Source organism: Chrysemys picta, chromosome 20, assembly GCF_011386835.1.
Source record: "Chrysemys picta bellii isolate R12L10 chromosome 20, ASM1138683v2, whole genome shotgun sequence".
Lineage (NCBI taxonomy): Eukaryota > Metazoa > Chordata > Testudines > Emydidae > Chrysemys > Chrysemys picta.
The window spans coordinates 25426511-25452526 of record NC_088810.1 but is presented as its reverse complement, the minus strand read 5'-3'; the positions used below and the strand labels follow the sequence as shown (position 1 = coordinate 25452526).

General features: G+C 44.8%; 1 protein-coding gene across 14 annotated transcripts in view; it reads left to right on the top strand.

Moving 5' to 3' along the window:
• Window positions 1-26016, top strand: part of LOC101934353 (GON-4-like protein) — a 57386-nt gene that overhangs the window by 25756 nt on the left and 5614 nt on the right. For 8 of the 14 annotated variants that reach the window (XM_065574269.1, XM_065574268.1, XM_008171952.4 and 5 more), the window contains 14 exons: window positions 531-681; window positions 1235-1351; window positions 2127-3860; window positions 4432-4696; window positions 11142-11323; window positions 11728-11925; window positions 12403-12546; window positions 13017-13160; window positions 13452-13571; window positions 13924-14037; window positions 19375-19582; window positions 20537-21365; window positions 23823-23925; window positions 25374-25979. In XM_065574269.1, the coding sequence (XP_065430341.1) occupies window positions 531-681; window positions 1235-1351; window positions 2127-3860; window positions 4432-4696; window positions 11142-11323; window positions 11728-11925; window positions 12403-12546; window positions 13017-13160; window positions 13452-13571; window positions 13924-14037; window positions 19375-19582; window positions 20537-21365; window positions 23823-23925; window positions 25374-25523 (4459 nt within the window). In that variant the 3' untranslated portion in view covers window positions 25524-25979. Of the gene's footprint in view, window positions 1-530; window positions 682-1234; window positions 1352-2126; window positions 3861-4431; window positions 4697-11141; window positions 11324-11727; window positions 11926-12402; window positions 12547-13016; window positions 13161-13451; window positions 13572-13923; window positions 14038-19374; window positions 19583-20536; window positions 21366-23822; window positions 23926-25373; window positions 25980-26016 lie in introns of those variants that run through there. The other 6 variants (XM_065574273.1, XM_065574274.1, XR_010594081.1 and 3 more) reach the window with 5 other exon arrangements.

The window sequence follows — 26016 nt, the reverse complement described above, 5'->3', positions numbered from 1 at the left end:
AAAAAAAAAAAAAGAAAAGAAAAGGGGGCATCTTTCCTTGGGGGAAAAAGTAGGGTGCTGTAGCCAACTGATGGGATATCTGGACATTCTGGAATAGCACAATCAGATGGCAACTTTGGCCCTTTGTTCCCAGCCGTAGACCAATTGCTATTAGTTCAGTAGGCCAGACAGATTTAGTCTTTTGTGGATTTTCCATGCCAATATGTGTACTGACTTCCAAGGTGATCAGAGGGACAAATCTGAGTGTATTGAGACGCTCCTGAACCAACATACTCCCCATCTTGATTTATTAATGTGTCTCCAGTAGAATTCTGTGTTGGCGTCGTTAACAATTTGTTTCATTAGATTAAACCATGTTGAGCATTCAGCAGTTGATTGGGCTGTTTTAATTCCATACTCTGTCTTCTCTGTGTTGCTGTGGCTAACCAGATTGAGAAACTCCAGGGATGTTAACAGATGTGAAGGACAAGCTGAGAGCATTTGCAGTTTCTTTTGATTTGAATCATTGGCAGAATTTTTTTTCCTTTCAGTTTATTAGCTTTGGGTCTGAAACACTTTGAAGGGACAGAGTTTCCTAAACCTTTGATCAGCAAGTATCTCCTGCCAGCAAAGACTGCACACCAGCTGACAGTGAGAATCAAGAATCTCAATATGAACCGTGCCCCTGACAATATCATCAGAGTAAGTGACACAATCTATAGTTTGTATGCATTTGTATTTTACATGTTTGCAAGGTGTTGCCCACGCATAACGGAAGACACCGTTCCTTCCCCTATGAGTTTACATTCGGTCTGCACTTAATTTCTTCAGAGACCATGACACCTCACTTCCAATAAAAATGGAGACTCCTTCAGAGACCCTACCCTCTGTACTTACCTTTTACAACTGCTCTGATTGCCGCTTTGTCTCTCAAGAACACAACACCTACTACAGAGAACCTTGATACAACTGTAATTCACATAATGCTGAAATCAAGAGCTTCCTACCAGTAGATTTGCATACTGTATGGAAGTAGAGTGAGTGCACACATGTGCTACACCAATGATCTGTCCAGAGAAATGGGTCAAAAAGGACATAAGTTCAGCCCTCCTTTCCATTTCTTAATATTTACACATTTGCGCAACCCTCAATCAGTGTAGGAGTAACTCTGGCAGTTAGACTAATGAAGGATGGGGATTGCTGACATTGGGTTTTTTTGTTTTTGTTTTTTTCTTCCACCACCCCATCTCCTCAGTATTATAAAAGAACAAAGCAGTTGCCCATTTTGTTCAAGTGTTGTGAGGAGATCCAGCCTTCTGAGTGCAAACCCCCTGTGGAGAGGGAAGAGCAGCATTTGCCATTCTGGCTGAAGGTACAGTGCCTGCTGTTTAGAAGCATCATGCCTCCACCCATCTTATCCCTAGAGCTGATTAACCTTTTAGTGCTGTTGGCTTGAACTGTTTAATTCATCTGATTAGAATATTGGCTGTGTGACACTGGTGCTGCTGGTTGCAGTTTGTATGTCAGGGCATGCTGGCCACCACCTTGCAGGCAGCAATTACCATCTTCCTCGCTGCACCAAACAGTCTTATTGAGAGACAGACGTTCTCATTGTGCACCTGTTGCCCTGGGAATAAAGTGCAGATTTGGGATTTAAATGTTGTTGTTCTCATGTTACGGGGCCCTTATACCTGTAGTACCTAAATGCCTCTCAGCCATTATTTTTTCCTCACAACCCCTTGTGTGGAAGGGATGAACCAAAGCACAAAGAAATGAACTGACTTGCCAAGGTCACACTGGAAGTATGTGGCAGAGCCAAGAATTGGACCCAGATCCCCCAAACCCTAGTTCAGGGTTTTATCACATGACCATCCTATTGGGGAATTGATGACACTTGACTCTTGCTAAGAGTCTTTACAAACCAGTTTGGAAGAGACACATCAATGTCATGAACTTCATGATCACATTGCTCCTTCCGGATCGTGTCATCCTGTCAGCGTTTACAGTGGGCAGTAAATAAAATATACTTATTCATAAAGTGAATCAAAATAAGTCACTGCCTCTTGCTCTGGAATAATTTTTTCTGTGTTGCCTGAAGGTGGTAAGGGTCAGGGGACTTAAATAACTGAAGTTCTTGTCTCCTGCAGGCAAGTTTGTCCTCCATTCAAAGGGAGCTGAAGCAATTAGCAGAAGATGCTGGGGAGGCAGCAGGTTCACCCAGTGCAGAATCTGCTCTTTTGAGGGCAGAAAAAGAAACTTCGGAATCACAATGTGATGAAAAATACCCTCTGCTCATGCCCAAGGGAATAGTGCTGACACTGAAGCCTCTTGCCAACCGTTTCTCCAGGAGAGCTTGGAGGCGGCAAGGGTCTGCAGCCCTGAAGCCCCTACTCATTCGACCAAGTCCTTGTCTGCAGCCGAGTGCCAACACTATTAATATTCAGAAAGCTGCTGTAAAGTTACCCCAATCGGAAGCTCCTCCTAGCAAAGTTGTGGTTCAAATTCCCCGGTTAATCCAGCCAGCTACAATTATGCAGACTATGCCAGGAATGCAGCATTTGAACATCCCTTCAGCAGTGGGAAGTGGCGATTGCTTTGAATTTCAAAGCGTGCTCTCCACTTTACAATCTGATTCCAGAACTTCTCTTCCAGCTGCTGTACCACCAGCACTAGTATCCTCAACCCCTGTGACTTTTCAGACAAAAATGATGCCAGCATTGACTGCCTCAAAAATCCGCAAACCTTGTGTCCGCAGGGGATACCAAAAGAAAAAGGGAACAAAATCCACCCCTCTGATAAAGGCTGCCCCTTTGATCCATCCAGCCCCTGTCATCTTTACGGTACCTGCTGCTACAGTGAAAGTGGTTAGTATTGGCAATGGCTGCAATATGATTCAGCCCATAAACACAACAGTTGGCAGGGGCTCTCAGGCTATTCCAATTACAACTTTATTGGTAAATCCCACCACCTTCCCATGCCCATTAAATCAGCCTCTAGTGTCCTCTTCTATTCCTCCCTTGATAGCCTCTCCTAACTCTGTAGGTCTTCCTGCTTCAACTGCTGAAGACAAAGAGCAGTTGAATCCAGTCACTTCCTGTCTTGCTGTAAATGATGAAAATTCCTTCCCCATAGCTGAGCCTAAAGTGGAACCCCAAGAGCTTTACTCTTCATGTTCTGCCATCTCCCCCAAGAAGGAACACAGCACAGGTCCTGCTACTCCAGACAATGACAGCCAGGAGAAGGTTAAAGAGGGTGAGTGTTATAGTTGGATAGTTGTGGAGACAATGGAGAAGAAGGCCTTGGAGCCATTACCCATGGACCTCTTACCTCATTTGGAGGATTTAGGAGAAACCGTGAAAACTGAACCTGAAGATTCCAGTGATGCCCTTGAAGAAACAAACCCAACTCAGGAGAAGAAAAACTTGAACGCTGAAATAAAGGAGGAGTTCATACTGGATCTAGGGCAAGAGCTGGACATGGAGGTCGCATCTGAGCATCTGAGTGAACAGAAGGCAATTAAAAAAGAGTGCACGTCCCATCAGGAGAAGGGACGAGATGTGGAGGCACCCACCCAGGATGAGCAGCAGTCGGAAGACATTGATACAGCTGGGGTAGAAATGAGCAATGAGTCTTCCAAGAATGCCTCTCATTCAACAGATGTTGATGCAGAGTTCAGTAGTCCATTGGGGAAACCAGAGAACTCATCCAGTGTGGATGGTCATTCTATGGGGACACCAGCTGGCCCTGAAGCAGTGGGAGAGAAGGACAGACAAGAAGAGGAAGAGGAGGAGGATTTTGATGATTTTACTCAAGATGAGGAGGATGAAGAAGAAATGTCATCAGCATCAGAAGAGTCCGTGCTTTCTGTGCCAGAACTTCAGGTAAAAACGTAGCAGCCTAGATAATGAATTCTGCAAATGAGATAAAGCCACACTTTGTAAGAACCATCTCATTGTGTATTTATATGGTGCCAACAGTGTGCATGGCATATTACAAATTAAAGGACCAACTCTTGTCCTCAGGAGCTTACAGACTAGGTTAGGTGCATAAATTGCAAATGACCAGGTTTCAATTCTTCTGGAGTTGTAATGGCTTCCTCAGCTGAGCTTGCTCCTTGTTTGTTCTGCGCACTTTGCAGAAATTATTTTTAATGAGAGTTCCCCAGGATAAATTAATTCAAACAAGCATAAAAAATAGAACTCTACCAAAGAAATACATGCACAGTTTCACACTTATAAATGAATGTCGTATTACTTTGATTTTAGCAGCCGTGTGGAGGCTGGCAGCTCCTGTTCCTGGGTTAGATGGTATCATGTCACTGTTAATTATGTTAATCATTAGTTGGCAAGAACTAAGTTGATACCTGGGGTTAGTAGTTAGGATTACAACTAAATGAGGTAGTAGTTGAATGGCATACGAAGACTAATGATTTTTGGGTGTTTTGTTCTAAAGGAGACAATGGAAAAACTGACTTGGCTTGCAACAGAGAGGCGTCTGAGCCAGGAGGGAGATTCTGAGGAAGAGAATTCCCAGGAAGAGAACTCAGAGCCAGAGGAGGAGGAGGAGGAGGAGGAGGGAGAAGGGGAAGGAATGGAAAGTTTGCAAAAAGAAGATGAAATGACAGATGAGATAGCTGAAGATGCAGCAGAGGAACCCAAATCTGCCTTCATTTTTACAAAGGTTGCCCCAGAGGTGGAAACCAACAGAATGCCACCAGGTGAGTTAATTATCTCTATATGGAGGTGTGACATTACTCAGGGTACAATCTGGACTGTTGAATAGCTGTGTCCCCTCAATTCTCCAACCTGAGGTGCCTTTTACACTGCTTCACTGTGAGAGCAACCACTCCTGGTCTGTTCACACACAGCCTTCAGCATGTAAATTACTCTAACTATACTGTATGAGTGCTATGGCCAGCCACTCTTGAGTTACACTGTTGAGCAACACCAAGCAAATTCCTAGTCACAGACTTTCCCCCAGAAATGTGCATCTTGTACTGCTTAGCCCTCTACTGGATAACACAAGCTCATATAAAGTCTGTCATTTTATTAATAGAAAATGATATGCACAAATCCTCTTATCTTAAATGGCATTTCCCAGACACTTCAGTCCAAGGACACTGGTTTAGATAAAGCAATAAACAAGTTTATTAACTTGTAATACTATAGAAAGATAGTTGTTTTAAGTAATGAAGCATAAAAAGTCAGAATTGGTAATAAGAAAATAAAAGTAAAATGTAACTAACACCTATCTTAACAAGCTAAGTGAATTTTACGCAAAAGTCTCTCTCACCACATGCTTCAACAGTTTTACTGGCTGAATTTCTTTCAGACAGCATCCTTCCCTCAGTCCAAAGCTGTTTCTTTATTCCTCAGATTTTGTGGCTCCCATTCTTATGCTTTTTTCCCCTTCTTTGAGAATCATCTCCATCTGGGGTTCAGGAGACAGTCTGTGGTGATTGGAACCTCCTGAGTGTGTGTGTGTGAGAGAGATATTGTGTGTGCGCGTGCCCAGGTGAGTATAGTTACAAAATAATTCACAAGCAGCTCTATAGTGTGTGACAAAGTTCTGTCCTTGACTCCGTGGGTCCTGCATTTCCTGACGGATTTTGCTAACCTCAGAGGCTCACTGTGACCCTGCACATAGCCCTTCTCTCTCTAGAGGCAAGGGTCACAGTCTACTGAGCCATTTTCATCATAAGCCAGCAAGGGAGGTGAGGAGAAACAACCCTCCCTCGCACAGTCTCTGTTGTCTCCCAGTATCCGTGATTAATCAGGGAGGGGAGGGGGGAGCCCAGGCCCGCCCTCTACTCCAAGCTCCAGCCCAGGGACCCTAAAATTAGCAGCTATGGAAGCTGACTTTTTGGAAATAGGATGTGTACAATTCCCTGGGCTACTTCCCCATAGCAGCCCCACATTCAATATCTTCTTCACAATTACCTCAGGGTCTCCTTCCTTGCACCTGATATGGATTCGTACTACTTCGTTCCTCCAACAGCACAGCTCCCTCCTATAGCTCCTGCCACCCACACCACACTGACTAACTAGGAGGCTTTTAACTAGTTCCAGCCAGGCCTTGATTGGCTTCAGGTGTCCCAATCAATCTAGCTATCTCCACTTCCTTAATTGGCCCCAGGTGTCTTAATTAACCTGGAGCAACTGCCATTTGGTTACCATGGTACCAGGGATTTGTTTAGCCTGGGGCTAACATACCTGTTCCTCACTACTTTACTGTAGCCATCTGGCCTTGCCCCATCACAAGTGTTAATAAAACCCATTCCATGCTCTTCTTACGACATTCAGTTTCACATCAAATCAATCTCATTACGTCTCAATTGAGCAGGTCCTCAGAAGGAAACTCATTCCAAGGCTTCTTGAGCTGAGATCACTATAATCTGCAGGCAAGGAATCACTATAATCTGGAGGCTAATTAAATACTTTGCTAAAGCCAGGCACACTTTGGGTATGTCTACACTATGGGATTACTCCGAATTTACAGAATTCGATTTTTGGCAACCGATTGTATAAAGTCGAGTGCATGCGGCCACACTAAGCATGTTAATTCGGTGGTGTGCATCCAAGTACTGAGGCTAGCATCGACTTCCGGAGCGTTGCACTGTGGGTACCTATCCTATAGTTCCCGCAGTCTCCCCCGCCCATTGGAATTCTGGGTTGAGATACCAATGCCTGATGGGGTCAAAAATTTGTCGTGGGTGGTTATGGGTAAATGTCGTCAGTCAATCCTCCCTCCGTGAAAACAACGGCAGACAATCATTTCGTGCCTTTTTCCCTGGATTGCCTGGGCAGACGCCATAGCATGGCAGCCATGGAGCCCGTTCAGCCTTTTTTCACTGTCACCGTATGTCTACTGGATGCTGCTGACAGATGCAGTACTGCAGCGCTACACAGCAGCATCCCCTTGCCTTTGCAAGTTAGCAAAGATGGTTACCAGTCATACTGTAGCATCTGCTGCTGTCATGGGTGCTCCTGGTCGGCCTCGGTGAGGTCAGTTGGAGGCGCCTGGACAAAAATGGGAATGACTCCCCAGGTCATTCTCTTCTTTAAGTTTTGTCTAATGGAGAGTCAGTCCTGCCTAGAATATCAGGCAAGCCTACTAAAGAACCAGAGAGGCAAACGGGTCAGAGCCCCAGACATCCCGCAGAAATGATGAGCTGCATGCCATTCTAGGGGGATCCCCTACAACAACCCCACCCGTTGCTTCCCTCCTCCCCCACCCCTCCCGGGCTACCTTGGCAGTTCTCCCCCCATTTGTGTGATGACGTAATAAAGAATGCATGAATTTGAAACAACACTGACTTTATTGCCTCTGCAAGCAGAGATCAAAGGGGGGAGGGGAGGGCGGTTGGCTTACAGCGAAGTTGAGTGAACCACCATTCTGCACTTGTTCAGCCTATAGCTGAAAATGGGAATCTGTGATAAGCACTAGGATAGAAGTACATGCAGGACTGAATCTCCATTTGTGTGTGGGCCTTTGGTTGACACTGGTAAAATACAAAATGTCCTAGGATATGTATGTTGGGGGACAGTTCTAAACGGCAGTTTTATTTTTTTATTTGCAGCAAAACGTAGAGGTCTAAGTATCTGATTGTGAGCCCTGGGAGCAAGGGGTAGGCTGGGGTAGGTGTGACCGTGCAGTGCTGCCGACTGGGAGAGCAGCCTGAGGCAGAAGCCTCCAGCTGGCATGATATTCCAGGCAGGACTGAATCTCCATTACACAAAACTTAAAGAAGAGAATGAACTGGTGTCATTCCCTTTTTTGTCCAGGCGCCCCCGACCGACCTTACCAAGGCCAGCCAGGAGCACCCATGTCTGCCCAGGCGCCCCCGACTGACCTCACTGAGGCCAGCCAGGAGCACCCACGGGACGACGATGATGGTTACCAGTCATACTGTACCATCTGCCGTCCGCAAGGCAAGGCAAGGGGATGCTGCCGTGTAGCGCTGCAGCACCGCGTCTGCCAACAGCATCCAGTAGACATACGGTGACAGTGAAAAAAGGCGAGAAACAATTTTTTCCCCTTTGCTTTCACGGGGGAGGGGGGAGCTGACTACATATACCCTGAACCACCCGCAACAATGTTTTTGACCCTTCAGGCATTGAAAATTCAAATGGTTTTCGGAGAGTGCGGGAACTGTGGGATAGCTACAGTCGTCAGTCGCCCCTCCCTCCATGAGCATCCATTTGATTCTTTGGCTTTCTGGTACGCTTGTCTCAGCTCCTTAAGTTTCACACAGCACTGTGTTGAGTCCCTGTTGTGGCCTCTGTCCATCATGGCCTTGGAGATTTTTTTCAAATGTTTTGGCATTTCGTCTTTTGGAACGGAGTTCTGATAGAACAGATTCATCTCCCCATACAGAGATCAGATTCAGTATCTCCCGTACGGTCCATGCTGGAGCTCTTTTTTTTATTCTGGCTGTGCTGATCAGCGCTCCACGCTGGGCAAACAGGAAATGAAATTCAAAAGTTCGCGAGGCTTTTCCTGTCTACCTGGCCAGTGCATCCGAGTTCAGATTGCTGTCCAGAGCGGTCACAATAGTGCAATGTGTGATAGCTCCCAGAGGCCAATACCGTCGAATTGCAGCCACAGTAACCCTAATTCGAAATGGCAATGTCGATTTTGGCGCTACTCCCCTTGTCGGGGAGGAGTACAGAAATCGATTTTAAGAGTCCTTTATGTCGAAGTAAATGGCTTTGTTGTTTGGACGAGTGCAGGGTTAATTCAATTTAACACTGCTAAATTCGAACTAAACTCATAGTGTAGACCAGGCCTTTGCAGAGAGCACCACATTAGCCAGGGTTTGTTTTTATCCAAATGTGTTTTCTCACTGCTCCATAGTCGTATCAAATGTAACAGCTGGGCAGCTAACCCCAGAACCAATCCAGGGGAAGGAGTAAAGGGGAGCTGAAATCAAGATAGCTACACCTTTTATCCGACTATGGAGCAGTGAGAAAACACATTTGGGTAAAAACAAGCCTTGGCTAATGTGCTGCTCTTTCCAAAGTGCACCTGGCTTTAGTAAAGCATTTAATTAGCCTCCTCCAACTTCTTTTCCTTGCCTGCAGATTTTAGTGATCTCAGTCCAAGAAGCCCTGGAATGTGATTCCTTCTGAGGGCATGCTCAGTTGAGACATAACAAGATTGACTTGGAGTGCAACAGAATGTAGTAAGAGCATGGGATGGATTTTATTAACATTCAGCTGCTTGAGAATGATTTTTTGACTATACATATTGGTGACTTTTTTCTCTGAATGTCACTGTAATCAGCAGTGAAAGTTGCTAGATTTGTCACTAGTTACTTTGACACTTATTTCTTCACTAGGAAGTCACTAAATCTGGTGACAAAGTAGCCAAGTTGGCAACACTTAACCAGGTGATAGTCCATTTGATTTTGTTGACACCTGGCTGAGGCATCAGTTTGCCTTTTGTCTCTGAGGAACTGGATTGTGGCTGCTTTTCTACACTTGGAACATGTCTTAGTAATGTCATAGAGTAGAATTTTATAACTTTATATACAATGTTACCACATGTATTTTACCAGGACAATAATGATCAGCAATGTATTGAGTTTTCAAACAATACCTCACAAGGTATACCTTATACAAAATTTATCATAGTCTTGTAAAAGGGGTGAACATAGGGGGTACAGACTGTCACAGGGGGAAACAGAACTGGTCTGCTGCAGCAAAACAACAAATGTGTAATTTCCTCATGGTTTAACTGTGTTGTCTTGCTTTTGGAAAAGAGGCTTTGAGAAACTAGAGTCTATAAAAACAGTTCTCTCGCAGTGCCTGGGCCTTCCTGCAGTCCCCTCCTATTCATCCACTTGCAGTGCAGTTATACTCTGAAATGTGACTGCATAAATGAGATTGTGGGGTTCCATGGTCTCTTTCTGGCCTTTACAGGTCATATTGTTTGAATGTACAAGTCACAAGATGAGTTTTCCGGTGGCTCATCCTGGGAACTGAAAAGTGATTGGGATTCTTTCTTCATCAGACATCACTGATAATAAAGATTCTGCAGTCATAATGGAGCAGCTTATTCTGTGTAATTCAGAATAGAATCCAGATATGTTAGCAACACAGCGGAATCTGCTAACGAGACTAAAAAAGTCCCCCTGTAAGTGAAGTCAGTAAGTAGGACTCAAAACCACAGGGTTTAGGAATGGAGAGGAAGATAGAGCTAGTGATGCTGAAAATAACCCTAAGTCCAGCGGATCTGTGGGCTTCTGGCTTGTTTTTTTTTTTAAATTTGTTTTCCAAAAGCAGACTGCGCCTTCCCAGATTGTGAAGCAGGCTCAGGAAGAGGCAGAGACCTAGACCCTCATGAATAATAATAATAATATAATTAATAATACCACCTAGAATTTTATATAGAGCTTTTCATCAGCAGATCTCAAAGCGCTTCACAGTCTTTAATGTAGTTATCCTCATGACACTCCTGTGAAGTATGGAAGTATTCTTATTCCCCTTTTACAGATGGGGAATGAGCCACAGAGAGGTTAAGTGACTTGTCCAAGATCACATGGGAAACCTGTGGCAGAGCAGGAAAATGCCTCTGTCTCCCCTAAGTCCTAGACTACTGACCTCATCACTGAAGCATCATTCCTACTCTTCATCCCTTGTGATACAAGCTCTGTTGTGCCCTAACTCTCCAAAATATGAGAATGTGAGGCACATTAGTAACACGGATCAGATGCACTGTACTCAGTTCATTCAGTCTCTGCATCAAGGCCTTGGACTGGTCTTTCTCTCATGCTCTCTGCTAACTGGGTGTGTTTGAGCTGTAAGTTTGGAAGGGATTCAGTGACCGTGAAAATGAAGCAAATGTTTCCACATTCTAAAGAAGAAATCTGTTCAGCTGACTCAATGGGATAAGGATACTCAATAAAATTTATAATACACAGTTCATTTCTCTCTTTACATTCATTTTCTGTGGTCTCCCACAAAATAAAGGGAAGATTATATGACCCATAAACACATTCCTTGCTCTGGCAGGACAGGAGTATGTCTGTGGGTCAGGGCCTAATGATGAATAAAAGGAAGGGAACCCTTTTCTGCCAGTCAGTATGGTCCACAGCACCAACAACGACGGGTTTTGCATTTCCCTGGAATGAGGAATTTGCATGGGGACTGTGCTTTCAGATGAGAATGCCAAAGTGCCTGGGAAAAACAGGAACCCCCACAGAGCCAGGAATAAGAGGGGACGGACTCGTGCCAGCAAAGACACCTCCAAGTTGCTGCTGCTGTATGATGAAGAGATTCTGGAGAGAGATCCTCTCAGGGAACAGAAGGATTTGGCATTTGCTCAGGCCTATCTGAACAGGGTAAGAATGAACAGGCTGACCTTAGAGCTTTGTCATCAGACAGAACGTGAGTCTTGTATTTCTGTTAAAATAAAAGAAAATCAAATTGCTGGCATTTCCAGTTGGCATTTCCTGATAAATGTTTCCTCTGTAACAGAATTAACACCTGAGCCACTTAGCTGAAGAATCCATCCAGATCTGATGTGTTTCCAAAATTTGTAACCCACTTGGGATCACTTCTGTCTCTTGTGACCATTCCATGCTCCTGAATCTAGAGAATAATTAGTTTGTTGGTACAGCAATTTGAAAATGTGAAGTAATGTAGAAGTGCTGAGTATTGAAGAAGCTATTGAATTAACTTTTCTTTCCTCCTGAGTTTTCATAAGTGGGGAGAAAGTCTCATAACTGTCTGATGTGCTTTGCAGGTGCGCGAAGCTTTGCGGAATGTGCCTGGGAAGTATGAAGATTTCCTTCGTGTTATCTATGAGTTTGAGACCAGCACCCACAAGCCAACTGCTGTGGATCTGTATTCCACTCTCCAGACCCTCCTGCAGGAGTGGCCACAGCTGCTCACAGACTTTGCTGCCTTTCTTTTGCCTGAGCAAGCTCTGGAGTGTGGATTGGTAGGTAAAAGGGAAGAAGGAAACAGGAGAGTTTGAGAAGACAAATGTAGTGAACCTTGCAGGAATGGAGGAAGAATTAAGTATAGCGGTAGGGATAAATTGAATGGAGGTGCTAATTATTTAATTAACTTTTCCATAAGATCCTCCACAGAGCTGAGGAATGCTGCAGCATGATGCACAGCTACAGCCTTCCGTAACTTGGTATATCTGTAGATTTAAAAATCTGAACTGTTTTCAGTAAACGTGTGGCCTAGTTTAACTTCTGCACTGCACCTCTTAAGCAGTTAGAGATTTGAAACCAGTTTTCAATCACTGCAGTATTCTGTTTGAGGCCTGCAGTCCACAGTCCTAAGTGAGTTGTAAAACTCTTGGCTGGAGCAGATATACTTTACGTAGCTTCTCAAAGCAGATTAGAAATGCCTGTAAATGTAGATTGGTGTATCCAGAGTGAAAAGGTCCTCCTTGTTCTTTGATCAGTTTGAAGAGCAGCAAGCATTTGACAAAAGCCGGAAGTTCCTCAGGCAGCTGGAAATCTGCTTTGCTGAAAATCCCACTCACCATCAAAAGATCATCAAAGTGCTGCAAAGCTGTGCAGACTGCCTCCCCCAGGACATTGCAGAGGTAACGAAACTTCTATATATTCCCCTCCCCCTCAGCCAGCCCTGAGAATGCAGAGGTAGATACCCCATAGCGTTTCCCCCTCTGACTTTCAGATTGCAGTGGTATAACCAGCTCTGAGATACACCCCCCATCTGGAGTAAGAGCGGAGAGAACTGATCTATCATTACCTCCACAAGATTGTACAGCTAATTGGCCCCTATGTATCTTCTCTTTCCCACCTTGCTTTTATCACCTTGCAGGTTGATGCTTTAGTTTTGTCTCAAGTAACCTCTGCCTAAGATTTCTGGGGAGATTCTTCAGTGCCAGGATGATTCCTGGAAGTACTCTGATCCAAAAATGAACTACAGTACAGGTGGTAACACTGCGCCTGAGCTTTTGTTTGTTTCAAGCAAAGGATCTTGTTTGTTGCGCAGACCTTGAAGCCATTGCCATGTTCCACCATTATCTTACTTCAGAATTTTCTCCCACAGTTGAAGACCCAGATGTGGCAGCTGCTGAAAGGACATGACCACCTGCAGGATGAATTCTCCATCTTCTTTGATCATTTACGTCCATCAGCCAGCCGCATAGGAGACTTTGAGGAGATCAACTGGACAGAGGAGAAAGAGTATGAGGTGGAGACCCTTTCTCTAAACTAGGAGAGAGAAGTAGGAAGGCTTGGATCCCTCAGACTGAGAGTCTTAATAGGGAGGCGACAGACCCAGAAAGGAAGAGATGGGATACAATTCTGGGATTGTGGGTGGCTGGGGATGGTCGGGGTGGAAAATTCAAATTCTTTCAGCACTTGTTACTTTTGACATTATTGTGAACTTGTCACACTGCCTTTGTAGGAGAGAGTATGAAAGCTCAGTCTACTGAAAGCTCCCCTTGTCGTGGTGGTAACACAGCCTCTGTGCTTCTTTTAGTTTGATGGGTTTGAAGAGGTGTCGTTACCAGATGTAGAAGAGGAGGAGGAAACCCCCAAGATGCACACAGCCTCAAAAAATAAAAAGAGGAAAGAGATTGGAGGCCAGAACAATGACAAGGTGGGACTGGGATATCTGACTAGCCCACAGCATGTGGCCTCTTCCATACTCCAGGCAAATACATGTCTAGGAAGACACATGTGTCTGTGTAGAAATGGTCCTAGTCTCTAAAGAGTTAGGCTACAGGATGAAAGGGATTAAAATGCTTCTGCCCAAACTTCACCTGCTTTGATCTCTGTTGGCAATTTACTTGCTTTAGTTCTCCCTGGGGGATGTCAGACTGACCCTGCTCTGGCTCTTTTTGTGGACTGGCCAGCCTGTGATCTGCTTCTGTTTTGGTGTGCATGTGTTATCTGTGCAGTGCTCTGTGTGGATCAGGAAAGTCCATGTCAGCTGGTGTGTTTATTTCCAGGAGATGGAGTGGGTGGATGGGGTGAAGGAATGTTCGTGCTCCTGCCATGAAGGGAGCAGTGACCCCAAACTAAAGAAGAGCAAGAGGAGGACCTGCAGCCATTCCAGCTGTAAGGTCAGTTGAAGGGGGCTGAGCACTGGGATGGTAGGGGCAAGGAACAGTTGTACGGCATATCCCATTGTTTGGTGTCTGTTAATTCACCCAGGCTTGTTCTTCCTGTCTCCAGACTGTAATGTATTAAAACTAGGGCTGTCGATTAATCACAGTTAACTCATGCGATTAACTAAAAAAAATTAATCGCAATTAAAAATATTAATTGTGATTAATCGCACTGTTAAACAATAGAATACCAATTGAAATTTATTAAATATTTGTGTATGTTTTTCTACATTTTCAAATATATCTATTTCAGTTGCAACACAGAATACAAAATATATAGTGCTCACTTTATATTATTTTTTATTACAAATATTTGCACTGTAAAAATGATAAACAGAAGAAACAGTATTTTTCAATTCACCTCAGTCAACTACTGTAATGCAATCTCTTTATCACAAAAGTGTAACTTACAAATGTAGGGTTTTTTTGTTACATAACTGCACTCAAAAACAAAACAATGTAAAACTTTAGAGCGTACAAGTCCACCCAATCCTACTTCTTGTTCAGCCAATCACTAAGAGAAACAAGGTTGTTTACATTTACGGAGATAATGCTGCCCACTTCTTAATTACAATGTCACCTGAAAGTGAGAACAGGTGTTCACATAAGAAAGGCCGTACCGGGTCAGACCAAAGGTACATCTAGCCCAGTATCCTGTCTACCGACAGTGGCCAATGCCAGGTGCCCCAGAGGGAGTGAACCTAACAGGCAATGATCAAGTGATCTCTCTCCTGCCATCCATCTCCATCCTCTGACAGACAGAGGCTAGGGACACCATTCCTTACCCGTCCTGGCTAATAGCCATTAATTGACTTAACCACCATGAATTTATCCAGTTCTCTTTTGTTATAGTCCTAGCCTTCACAATCTCCTCAGGTAAGGAGTTCCACAAGTTGACTGTGCGCTGCGTGAAGAACTTCCTTTTATTTGTTTTAAACCTGCTGCCTATTAATTTCATTTGATGACCCCTAGTTCTTGTATTATGGGAATAAGTAAATAACTTTTCCTTATCCACTTTCTCCACATCACTCATGATTTTATATACCTCTATCATATCCCCCCTTAGTCTCCTCTTTTCCAAGCTGAAAAGTCCTAGCCTCTTTAATCTCTTCTCATATGGGACCCATTCCAAACCCTTAATCATTTTAGTTGCCCTTTTCTGAACCTTTTCTAGTGCCAGTATATCTTTTTTGAGATGAGGAGACCACATCTGTACGCAGTATTCGAGATGAGGGCGTACCATCGATTTATATAAGGGCAATAATATATTCTCAGTCTTATTCTCTATCCCCTTTTTAATGATTCCTAACATCCTGTTTGCTTTTTTGACCGCCTCTGCACACTGGGTGGACATTTTCAGAGAACTATCCACGATGACTCCAAGATCTTTTTCCTGACTTGTTGTAGCTAAATTAGCCCCCATCATATTGTATGTATAATTGGGGTTATTTTTTCCAATGTGCATTACTTTACATTTATCCACATTAAATTTCATTTGCCATTTTGTTGCCCAATCACTTAGTTTTGTGAGATCTTTTTGAAGTTCTTCACAGTCTGCTTTGGACTTAACTATCTTTAGCAGTTTAGTATCATCTGCAAACTTTGCCACCTTACTGTTTACCCCTTTCTCCAGATCATTTATGAATAAGTTGAATAGGATCGGTCCGAGGACTGACCTTTGGGGAACACCACTAGTTACCCCTCTCCATTCTGAGAATTTACCATTAATTCCTACCCTTTGTTCCCTGTCTTTTAACCAGTTCTCAGTCCATGAAAGGACCTTCCCTTTTATCCCATGGCAGCTTAATTTACATAAGAGCCTTTGGTGAGGGACCTTGTCAAAGGCTTTCTGGAAATCTAAGTACACTATGTCCACTGGATCCCCCTTGTCCACATGTTTGTTGACCCCTTCAAAGAATTCTAATAGATTAGTAAGGCACGATTTCCCTTTACAGAAACCATGTTGACTATTGCTCAACAGTTTGTTTTTCTATGTGTCGGACAATTTTAGTCTTAACTATTGTTTCGACTAATTTGCCTGGTACAGACGTTAGACTTACCGGTCTGTAATTGCCGGGATCACCTCTAGAGCCCTTTTTAAATATTGGCGTTACATTAGCTAACTTCCAGTCATTGGGTACAGAAGCTGATTTAAAGGACAGGTTACAAACCTTAGTTAACAGTTCCGCAACTTCATATTTAAGTTCTTTCAGAACTCTTGGGTGAATGCCATCTGGTCCCGGTGACTTGTTAATGTTAAGTTTATCAATTAATTCCAAAACCTCCTCTCGTGACACTTCAATCCGTGACAGTTCCTCAGATTTGTCACCTATAAAAGCCAGCTCAGGTTTGGGAATCTCCCGAACATCCTCAGCCGTGAAGACTGAAGCAAAGAATCCATTTTGTTTCTCTGCAATGACTTTATCGTCTTTAAGCGCTCCTTTTGTATCTCGATCATCAAGGGGGCCCCACTGGTTGTTTAGCAGGCTTCCTGCTTCTGATGTACTTAAAAACATTTTGTTATTACCTTTGGAGTTTTTGGCTAGCCGTTCTTCAAACTCCTCTTTGGCTTTTCTTATTACATTCTTGCACTTAATTTGGCAGCGTTTATGCTCCTTTCTATTTGCCTCACTAGGATTTGACTTCCACTTTTTAAAGGAAGTCTTTTTATCTCTCACTGCTTCTTTTACATGGTTGTTAAGCCACGGTGGCTCTTTTTTAGTTCTTTTACTGTGTTTCTTAATTTGGGGTATACATTGAAGTTGGGCACTGTTGTAGCTGGTGTTGCAAGTTTTTTACATGCCAGATGTGCTAAATATTCATATGCCTCTTCATGCTTTGGCCATCGTTCCAGAGGACATGCTTCCATGCTGATGATGCTCATTAAAAAAATAATGCGTTAATTAAATTTGTGACTGAACTCCTTGGGGGAGAATTGTATGTCTCCTGCTCTGTTTTACCTGCATTCTGCCATATGTTGGATGATGACCCAGCACACGTTTATTTTAAGAACACTTTCACTGCAAATTTGACAAAATGAAAAGAAGATACCAATGTGAAATTTCTAAAGATAGCTACAGCACTCAACCCAAGATTTAAGAATCTGAAGTGCCTTCCAAAATCTGAGAGGGATGAGGTGTGGAGCATGCTTTCAGAAGTCTTAAAAGAGCAACACTCTGATTTGGAAACTACAGAACCCAAACCACCAAAAAATAAAATCAACCCTCTGCTGGTGGCATCTGACTCATGATGATGAAAATGAACATGCGTAAGTCCGCACTGCTTTGGATTATTGAGCAGAGCAGTCATCAGCATGGACATATGTCCTCTGGAATGGTGGTTGAAGCATCAAGGGACATATGAATTTTTAGTGCATCTGGCATGTAAATATCTTGCGATGCCAGCTACAACAGTGCCATGCGAACGCCTGTTCTCACTTTCAGGTGACATTGTAATTATGAAGTGGGCAGCATTCTCTCCCGTAAATGTAAACAAACTTGTTTGAGCAATTGGCTGAACAAGAAGTAGGACTGAGTCGATTTGTAGGCTCTAAAGTTTTACACTGTTTTTATTTTTGAATTCAGTTTTTTTTGTACATAATTCTACATTTGTAAGTTCAACTTTCATGACAAAGATTGCACTACAGTACTTGTATTAGGTGAATTGAAAAATGCTATTTCTTTTGGTTTTTTTACAGTGCAAATATTTGTAATAAAAAATAAATTCAAAATGAGCACTGTACACTTTGTATTCTGTGTTGTAATTAAATTCAATGTATTTGAAAATGTAGAAAACATCCAAAAATATTTAAATAAATGGTATTCTATTGTTTAACAGCGCAATTAATCGCAATTAATGTTTTTAATCGCTTGACAGTCCTAATTAAAACAAAAATCCAAAGGGGAACCACCAAAATAAACACCTCCCTCTTATGAGCTCTAACTGTGCTAACCTTTCTCTTCCCATACGCCTTCCATTCCCTTTTACTATCCCCCCCCCCCTTGCTGTGTTACATAACTGAGATTTTTGTGCTCTTCCAGGACAGAGGTAAGACTGTGTGGAGGAAGCTTGCTTAGACACTATGTGAGCTGAACCTTTATGTGTTCATGGATTTAGAAGTTTGGTTTCCTAAAGACAAAGTACATAAACCACAAAGTTGAAGGCTGAGTCTGGACTGGAGGATAGTGAGGGTTCTAGGAAAACGCGGTCTAGATTAATTTATTCTAAGAATGGGTGCACAACTGGTTGAAAGACTGGGAGAGCGTATCTAGCATGGTCTCTGAGGTCAGTCCTTGGTCTGATATTATTCAATATTTTCATTAATGACTTGGATAATGGAGTGGAGAGTGTGCTTATCAAATTGTCAGATGACATGAAGCTGGGAGGGGTTACAAGTACTTGGGAGGAGAGGACTAGATTTCAACAGGATCTTGACAAATTGGAGAATTGTTCTGAAATCAAGATGAAATTCAAAAAAGACTAGTGCAAAAGTCAAACAGAGAGATACAAAATGGAGAATAAGTGGGAGGCAGTAGTACTGATGAAAAGGATCTGAGTGTTATAGTGACTCACAAAGTGATTATGAATCAACAATGTGATGCAGTTGCTAATATCATTCTGGGGTATATTAACAGGAGTGTCATATGCAAGACATGGGAGATAATTGTTCCACTCTGCTCAGTATTGGGGAGGCCTCAATCAGAGTACTGTGACCAGTTCTGGGACCACACTTAACATGTGGACAAATTGGAGAAAGTCCAGAGGAGAGCAACAAAAATGATAAAAGATTTAGAAAACTTGACCTGTGAGGAAAGTTTAAAAAAAAAACAGGGCATGTTTAGTGTTAAGAAAAGAAGACTGAGTGGGGACCTAATAACAGTCTTCAAATATGTTTAGGGCTGTTGTAAAGAGGACGGTAATCAATTGTTCTTCCTGTCCGCTAAAGGTAGGACAAGAAGTAATTGGCTTAATCTGTAGCAAGGGAGATTTAGGTTAGATGTTTGGAAAAACTTTTATTGATAAGGGAAGTTAAGATCTGAAATAGGCTTCTAAGAGAATCTGTGGAATCCCCATCATTTAGGTTTCTAAGACCAGGTTGGACAAACGTGTGTCAGGGATGGTCTAAGTTGACTTTGTCCTACCTCAGTTCAGGGGGCTGGACTTCGTGACTTCTTGATGGCCCTTCCAGCCCCATTGTTTCTATGATTCTACACAAGGGCTGTGGTGCTATGGGTTGGTCAGATACCCTGAGAGTCTGTTTGTAATCTATGAAGTTCTTATTCTGATCTGCAGGTGTGTGATAGCAAATCCTATAAAAATAAAGATTCTCAAGAGCTCACTAACAGCCTGACTCAACAAGAGTTGAGCCCTCAGCTTGAAGAGAAGGAGCTTGGGACATGTAAGGAGCCTGCAGAGGAGTCTCTGGAGTACAGGGATGAAGTGGAGAATGGCCAGAGCAGAACAAAAACCATGTCTAGGAAAGCAGACTCCCTGTCTTCAGGTCTGTGAATGTCATATGCATGGGCAACTGTCATTGTGTAAATTTTGCAGACAAATTGGGATGGGTCTTAAGTCTAAATGCAGATTCATTGAGGTTAAAATGAGGATGATTAGAAATAGTTGTTAATTCAGCTCCTTCCATGTGCCTCCCCTTGGCTCTAGGTGGCCTAAATACCCAATCTACGAAGTATACCTGCCCCCATGTCAGTCATCTTAGCCCACCTGAACAAAGAGCCCCCGTCAAATCTAAACTATTCTGCTGGATTGTTCGTGAAACTCTCCCCTCCATGGGACTGGAGAGCCTTCCTGCCACCTCCACAGAATTACTAACTTATGTAAGCTCTCCTTACCAGCACACTTTTCCCTGCAGTCCCATCTATCCAGAGAACTTATTTAGTTATTCTCCCTTCCCCTCCCTCCCCCCGATCTTAACACAACAATTCAAACCAGCCTCCTCCCAGCCTTCCTTTAAATTATCTCCTCCTTGGTTCTGTGTCAGACACACAGAATACACTGGCAGTGTAAATACACTAAGGAGGCATACCCCTCCTGGCCATAAGTGCAGTTGGATTACAATTTGCTGGGGGAGATGCTGGGGCCAAGTTCAAAGGTTCTAAGTTTGTGTACCATGATGCCTAGCATATATGGCGCTGCCATCTTGTTTTCCATGTTTCACTATTAAGGGGCAGGCAGCACCTAGTCCACATTGGGATACTAGCATGTGTAACACCTTTTTACAGGCACGGGATATTCAGAGCCTTGCTAGCTGTGATTTACCTCTGCACCCAGCACTCTTACACAGTAACATACCTAGGGAAACTGCACTGGGGAGTGATCTGTGCAAAGCACAGCAGAGGTTAAAACTGTTCTCTGGTTTACAGCACTTTGTGCTCCAATCTAAAATCTCTGTCCTTCAGAAGTTCCTCCTCCTAATCTTGTGGGGTTTCTTGGGCAGGATCTCAACTAGAAGGACAGTTGATCTGCTGCAGAGGCGTGTCTTCTGAAGGAGGATTGCCAAATAGCAGGGTCCTAGAACTGAGCTCTACAGGAAGCCCTCTGTGCTCTGCAAAAGCTGGGGTCACTGCTGTTGTGGACACTGTAAAAGAAAGTCAAACTGGAATTACTGACTCTGGATTTAATATAAAGCTGCCTCAACAGAACAAAAGCAACCCTTACGGTCTAGGAAGTGATAGTGAGACAAGATTAAACCAGAGACGTGGAGGGACTGGTGAGGGTTCCCTTGGCCTTGCCAAGCATGTTTTAGGGTCTGATTCAGCTACAAGGACAGGCTGCACGGGAGCTGATCATTTCCCTGGAATGCGCTCGCAACAGAATGTAGCCCTTCAGTTCAAGTCATCAGTTAAACCTGGACACGCTCCTTCAAAATCAGGAGGGAGAGAAATGGAGAGATTGTCCTTCCCTCTGAAAGGAAAACCTGAAGTGAGGAGAAATTGGTTGGGAGCAGTTAGAAAACTCAAGCTGAAGATACTGGATAAGAGCTCCCACTTGCAGGTCCCCAGTGATCGTGTACTATCAGAAGCAGATGGTACTGGCTGCACTGGAGTCTCTCCTTTTGACCAGGAATCACAGAGCAGATTAAAGTCAAATAAAAGTAACTGCTGCTTCGAGGTGCAGCAACTGTCTGAAGAGCTGGAATGTAGAGCAGTTCCTTCCGACAAGGGGGAAAGGGAAGATGAGCAGCAGCAGAAAATCATGGAAGCCACCGTGTGTGCAAAGAATAGCAAAGTCAGCTCTACTGGGGAGAAGGTTGTTCTCTGGACCAGGTATGTCCTCATGCATCATATTTTATGTTCCTCTTATATTGTGTCTGCAGTGGCTCATCTCTCAGCTGCTATAGGTTCCCTTTTTTCCATCTTGCTGTCTCCTGTTCCTGATGTCTTTCCTTGTGTCTTCTCATCTATCTTCGTCTTGCTCTCCAGTCTAGTTTCTTACTAGAGCAGCCAAGAACAGCAGCGTAACACTTTTTTCATCCAGCTGTTAAACATACTGCCTTGTTTCAGGCAGGTTCTAATAATAAGTCCACAACTTTGGGCTGGAAAAGAAGGGGGTTTTCTTTAGGAGCCCCCCTGTGCATGGGTGGCGCATGCACTTCTGGCTGGGGGAGGCTAGTCCCGCCCCTTCTGCCCAGGGCCCTGCCCCTTCTGCCCAAGGCCCCACAAGAGCCAAGCCCCCCTTTCCCCTCCCGCCGCGGCCACCGACCCAGTCCCACAGCTAGCCCCCCCAGCCACAAAGGAGCACTGGGAGGGCAGGCTCTAGGCAGCACCAGCCTGGGGTGGGGTGGGGCAGGCAGGTGGGCAGTGCGCGGCCCCAACTCCAGAACATTGGGGGGCTGGACTTGGAGCCGGGAGGACTACTGGAGCCGTAGCCGCACTCAGGGAGCATTGCGGCAGGGGGTGGGGTTATGCCTGGCTATTTGGGGAGGCAACGCCTCCCCTGCCTATGCAACCCGCTGCTTATGCACCTGCCCACGAAAGGCTAAGCACAATGCCTGAAGCTGGCCATCACCAGTGTGTGGCAGCTCTTGAGAGAAACACTTAGGGTGAGAGCCATGAAGATGCCCAAGTCCTAGTTTTAGGCACACCTGCTATTCATGAAAAACTTGCTTGGCTGTTGCCTAACTCTTGCACCTAAATTTACTCAGTGCCCAACTTTTTCTTTTTTTTTCTTGGGCCATGTGTGCTGCAGCCTCACTCTAGGCAGTGAGGCACCTGTCTCCTGCATATGCATGTACACAGCTACCCTATTATAGGCATCTGGACACCTGTGTCCCACCTAAGCCTCAGCATGATTCACAAACAAGGAAAAAATAGGTGTGTGGCTGCCCAAGTTGTAGGCAGGGGACCCAATCTGGTAGGTCACTGTGACGGAGTAGGGAGTGGGACGGATTGACCTGGGAACGTTGCGTGGGAGTTTTATTGAGACTGCATTGGTGATGGGATACCAGGGTGACGATACCTGAGCATGTAACCTGAGCCCAGGAGGGGGGGTTGAGGCCAGGTGACACCTTTTGCCCCGGAAACTGGACAAAGGCTTGGGGAGGAGCCGGGGGCGGTGGCTGGAGGGGTTTCAGTTTTAGAGCTGGCTGGAGAAGCGGAGGAAACCTCAAAGCTGAGGGATAAGCTCCCTACCCTCTGGGGTCCTGGTTGTACTTACAAGTTCTGTTTGGGACTGTTTTCCTGTTGTCTAATAAACCTTCCACTTTACTGGCTGGCTGAGTCACAGTGAATTGCGGGAATTGGGGGTACAGGGCCCTGACTTCCCTACAATCCGTGACAGTGGCCTCTGAGCAGGCCTACCAGATCCAGCCTCTCTGGTGAGTTCATACATAGCCCTGGTGGGAGGATCTCCCTTATAATCTTTAGCCTAGGGGCCAAGATACTCACCTACGATGTTAGCTATCTTTACTTCAAGTCTCCTGTCCTCCTAAGGGAGAGAAGGAATATGAACAGGGATTTGCCACCTCTCAGTTGAGTACCCTAACAACTAGGCTATGGACTATGCTCATGTAGCACTCCCTCAGTCTCTCCTATTGAAGTTCCACGTTAATTAAACTATGGAATACTTAAACTAAGCTAGAGAATGTAAGAGACACTCCATAGCCGAGCCTAGCATACTCGTGTGAGGTGGGAGATCCCTGCTCAAATCGCTTCTCCCTCAGGAGGGGAAGAGGGGGTGCCTCCTACATTTTGGATGCGTACCTTATCCACTAGGCTAAAGATTGCAAGGGCAGTCTTTCCCCTCTTCAGCCGTCCCCCCCGCCCCCCCCCCCCCCACTAGCTGTTTTGTTTCGAATCCTGTACACAACTTAAGCAGCCAGTCACAAATCTTTCTCCATTGTGTGGCTCACTAGCAGAGCTAGATGTCTTCTGTGCAGCCCAGACTTGGTTTCCTATCTCTGAAAGAGCTCTGGCTGGTATTTCCCAGTGGCTAGTTTAGGTGGCTCCTGGCCTATTGTGCTGGCTTTGTGAGGTGTAGTCGAAGGTTCCCCATAGGTGGTTAACTTGGGCTTTGGGGATTGCAGAGGAATTTCTGTGATTTTTCTAGGCACCTAAAAGTTAGACACCACAATGCTCAGCATTGCAACAACATGAGTCCCTTTGTGCGTCCCACCCTGACTCAGGTTGAAGTGCACTGATGGGTTTTTTTTTCATACTTGAGGTGGCTGTAGGGTCAGTCTCCTGCTCCAAGCTGTGTCCATAACTGTGGTGTATTGCTTACAGGGAGGCCGACCGTGTCATTCTTACCACCTGCCAGGAGCGAGGAGCCCACCTGGAAACCTTCAGTGCCATCTCACAGGAACTAGGCAATAAAACTGCTAGTGAGGTAAGTGCTTGTATGAGAGAGGGGTGCAGATAATTTTGAAAGCTGTTAAGAAGGGGTTTGCAAACGGGGGGGGGGGGGGGTCATGACTTCTTGGGCTGTCATGAGATTGTGGGATGGGGGGGTTGAGCTGTCAGCCTCCACCTCCAAAACCTGCTTTGTCTCCAGCATTTAGAATAGTATTCAATATAAAAAAGTCATACTCAGAGGCTTGGTGTGTGAAAGGGGTCACCAATACAACATTTTGAGCACCACTGCTTAAGGTAGTGGCTTTCAAACTGTGGATCATAACCCAGTACCGGGTCACGGAATGTAAAGCACTGGGTCATAGACTCTGGTCAGCACTGCCAGCCGGGCTGTTAAAAGTCCCCTTGGTGGTGCTGGCAGGCTAGTCCCTACCTGTTCCCACACTGCATTGTGCCCCAGAAGTGGCCAGCAGCAGGTCCAGCTCCTAGGCAGGGGGGTCATGGAACTCTCTGCACTGCCCCATCCCGAGCACTGGCTCCGCACTCCCATTGGCTGGGAAGCTCAGGGGGCAGTGCCTGCAGTTGAGAGCTGCTTGCATGCCCCCACTTAGGAGCCAACCTGTTGCTGGCCGCTTCTGGGGTGCAGCGCGGTCCATGGTGCCAGACAGGTGGGAAGTCTGCCTCTGCACCCCAGCTGCGCTGCTGACTGGGAGCAGCCAGAGGTAAGCCTGTACTCCAGCCCTGAGCCCCCCCAATTCCCTCATTTCTGGCTCCATTCCAGAGCCTGCACCCCCAGCCTAGAGCCCCCTCCCATACCCTGAACCCCTCATTCCTATCCCCACCCTGCAGTCCTCACCCCTGGACACCAGCCCTAAGCCCCTCCCTCATCCCCAGCTCCTTTGGGTCACGACCATCAACAATTTTCTTCAAGTGGGGCACCAGAAAAAAAGTTTGGAAACCACTGGCTTAAGGGACTGAGAGATGGTTACTGCATTAGCCTGGGTGCCAAGCCTACCTTGTGCCACAAAACGGGGAAAAAAAAGTCCACCTGCATAGCTTATCAGTCGCTGCAGAAGAGTGCTGGGACTAATTGCACAAGGTTTTAGAATTTAGGATGGTGGTGCACTGGCAGAGTTGTGAGCTGTTCAGAGATGTAACTCCTGTGGTTTCCCACCATCATGTACTAGCCTAAATCCCTGATAGGCTGATTGTGTAAAGGCTTTGCCTTGAGGAAGGTCCCTGATGTTCCACACACAGTTTGCTATTAACATTAGATAATTAGCTCAACTCTGTAACTTGACTGCTTGGTGTCCACGATTTTTAAAATGGTTCCTGGGTCCTTTGTTTCATTCTCCTTTGATGGGATTGGTGTGTGTTAAATACTTCTGTTTTCATAGTAATGTCCAATCTTGGTGTTATGGATGGGTGGGACCTACAGACCCCAGGGCATGAGTCATTTAATCACAACTCTCTCTATATGGTCAGGTGTCCCACCGGTTCAGGGAATTGATGAGGCTCTTCCATACCTCCTATGATGGAAGCTCTGAGGATGAGGAAGATGCAACAAGCACCAGCAATACCGACCAGCTGTCAGATAAGGATCTGCTCCTCTCTGAAGAAGAACAGGATGACTAAACACATTTGTGCTGGTGGACAAACTACACTTGTGACATTGTCATTAGGTACTAGCCAGTTTGCTGCTAGAGGGATGGTCTGGTAGAGGCAGGAATATTTGCACAAGACTAACTTAAAATGGCACCTTACTTTTTGGGATACTCTTGCTACATGTATAACCAATTAAATTTCATTTCTGCAGGAGCACAGGTCTAATGTTTGACACAAAATTAGTAGAATGTTACGCTGGCAGCTTTTCATTCTGCAAATGTGACCTGCATGACTAAAAGGGGAAAATTTATAAAGACTCCATTGGGGCTAGGCCCTAGCTCCCAACCCCCTGCCTCTGCGTAATAAAGATTTAAATTGAACATCCTAGTGATTTATTGCAGATACAGCAGTAAAAATCTTGTAATGTAATTATTGTATCATAAGATGTGTCCTGTTTTCAGGTGAAGTAAATGCTTTCCCACTCTCCAATTTTGTAAATTCCATTACTGTCCCCTTTTTATAT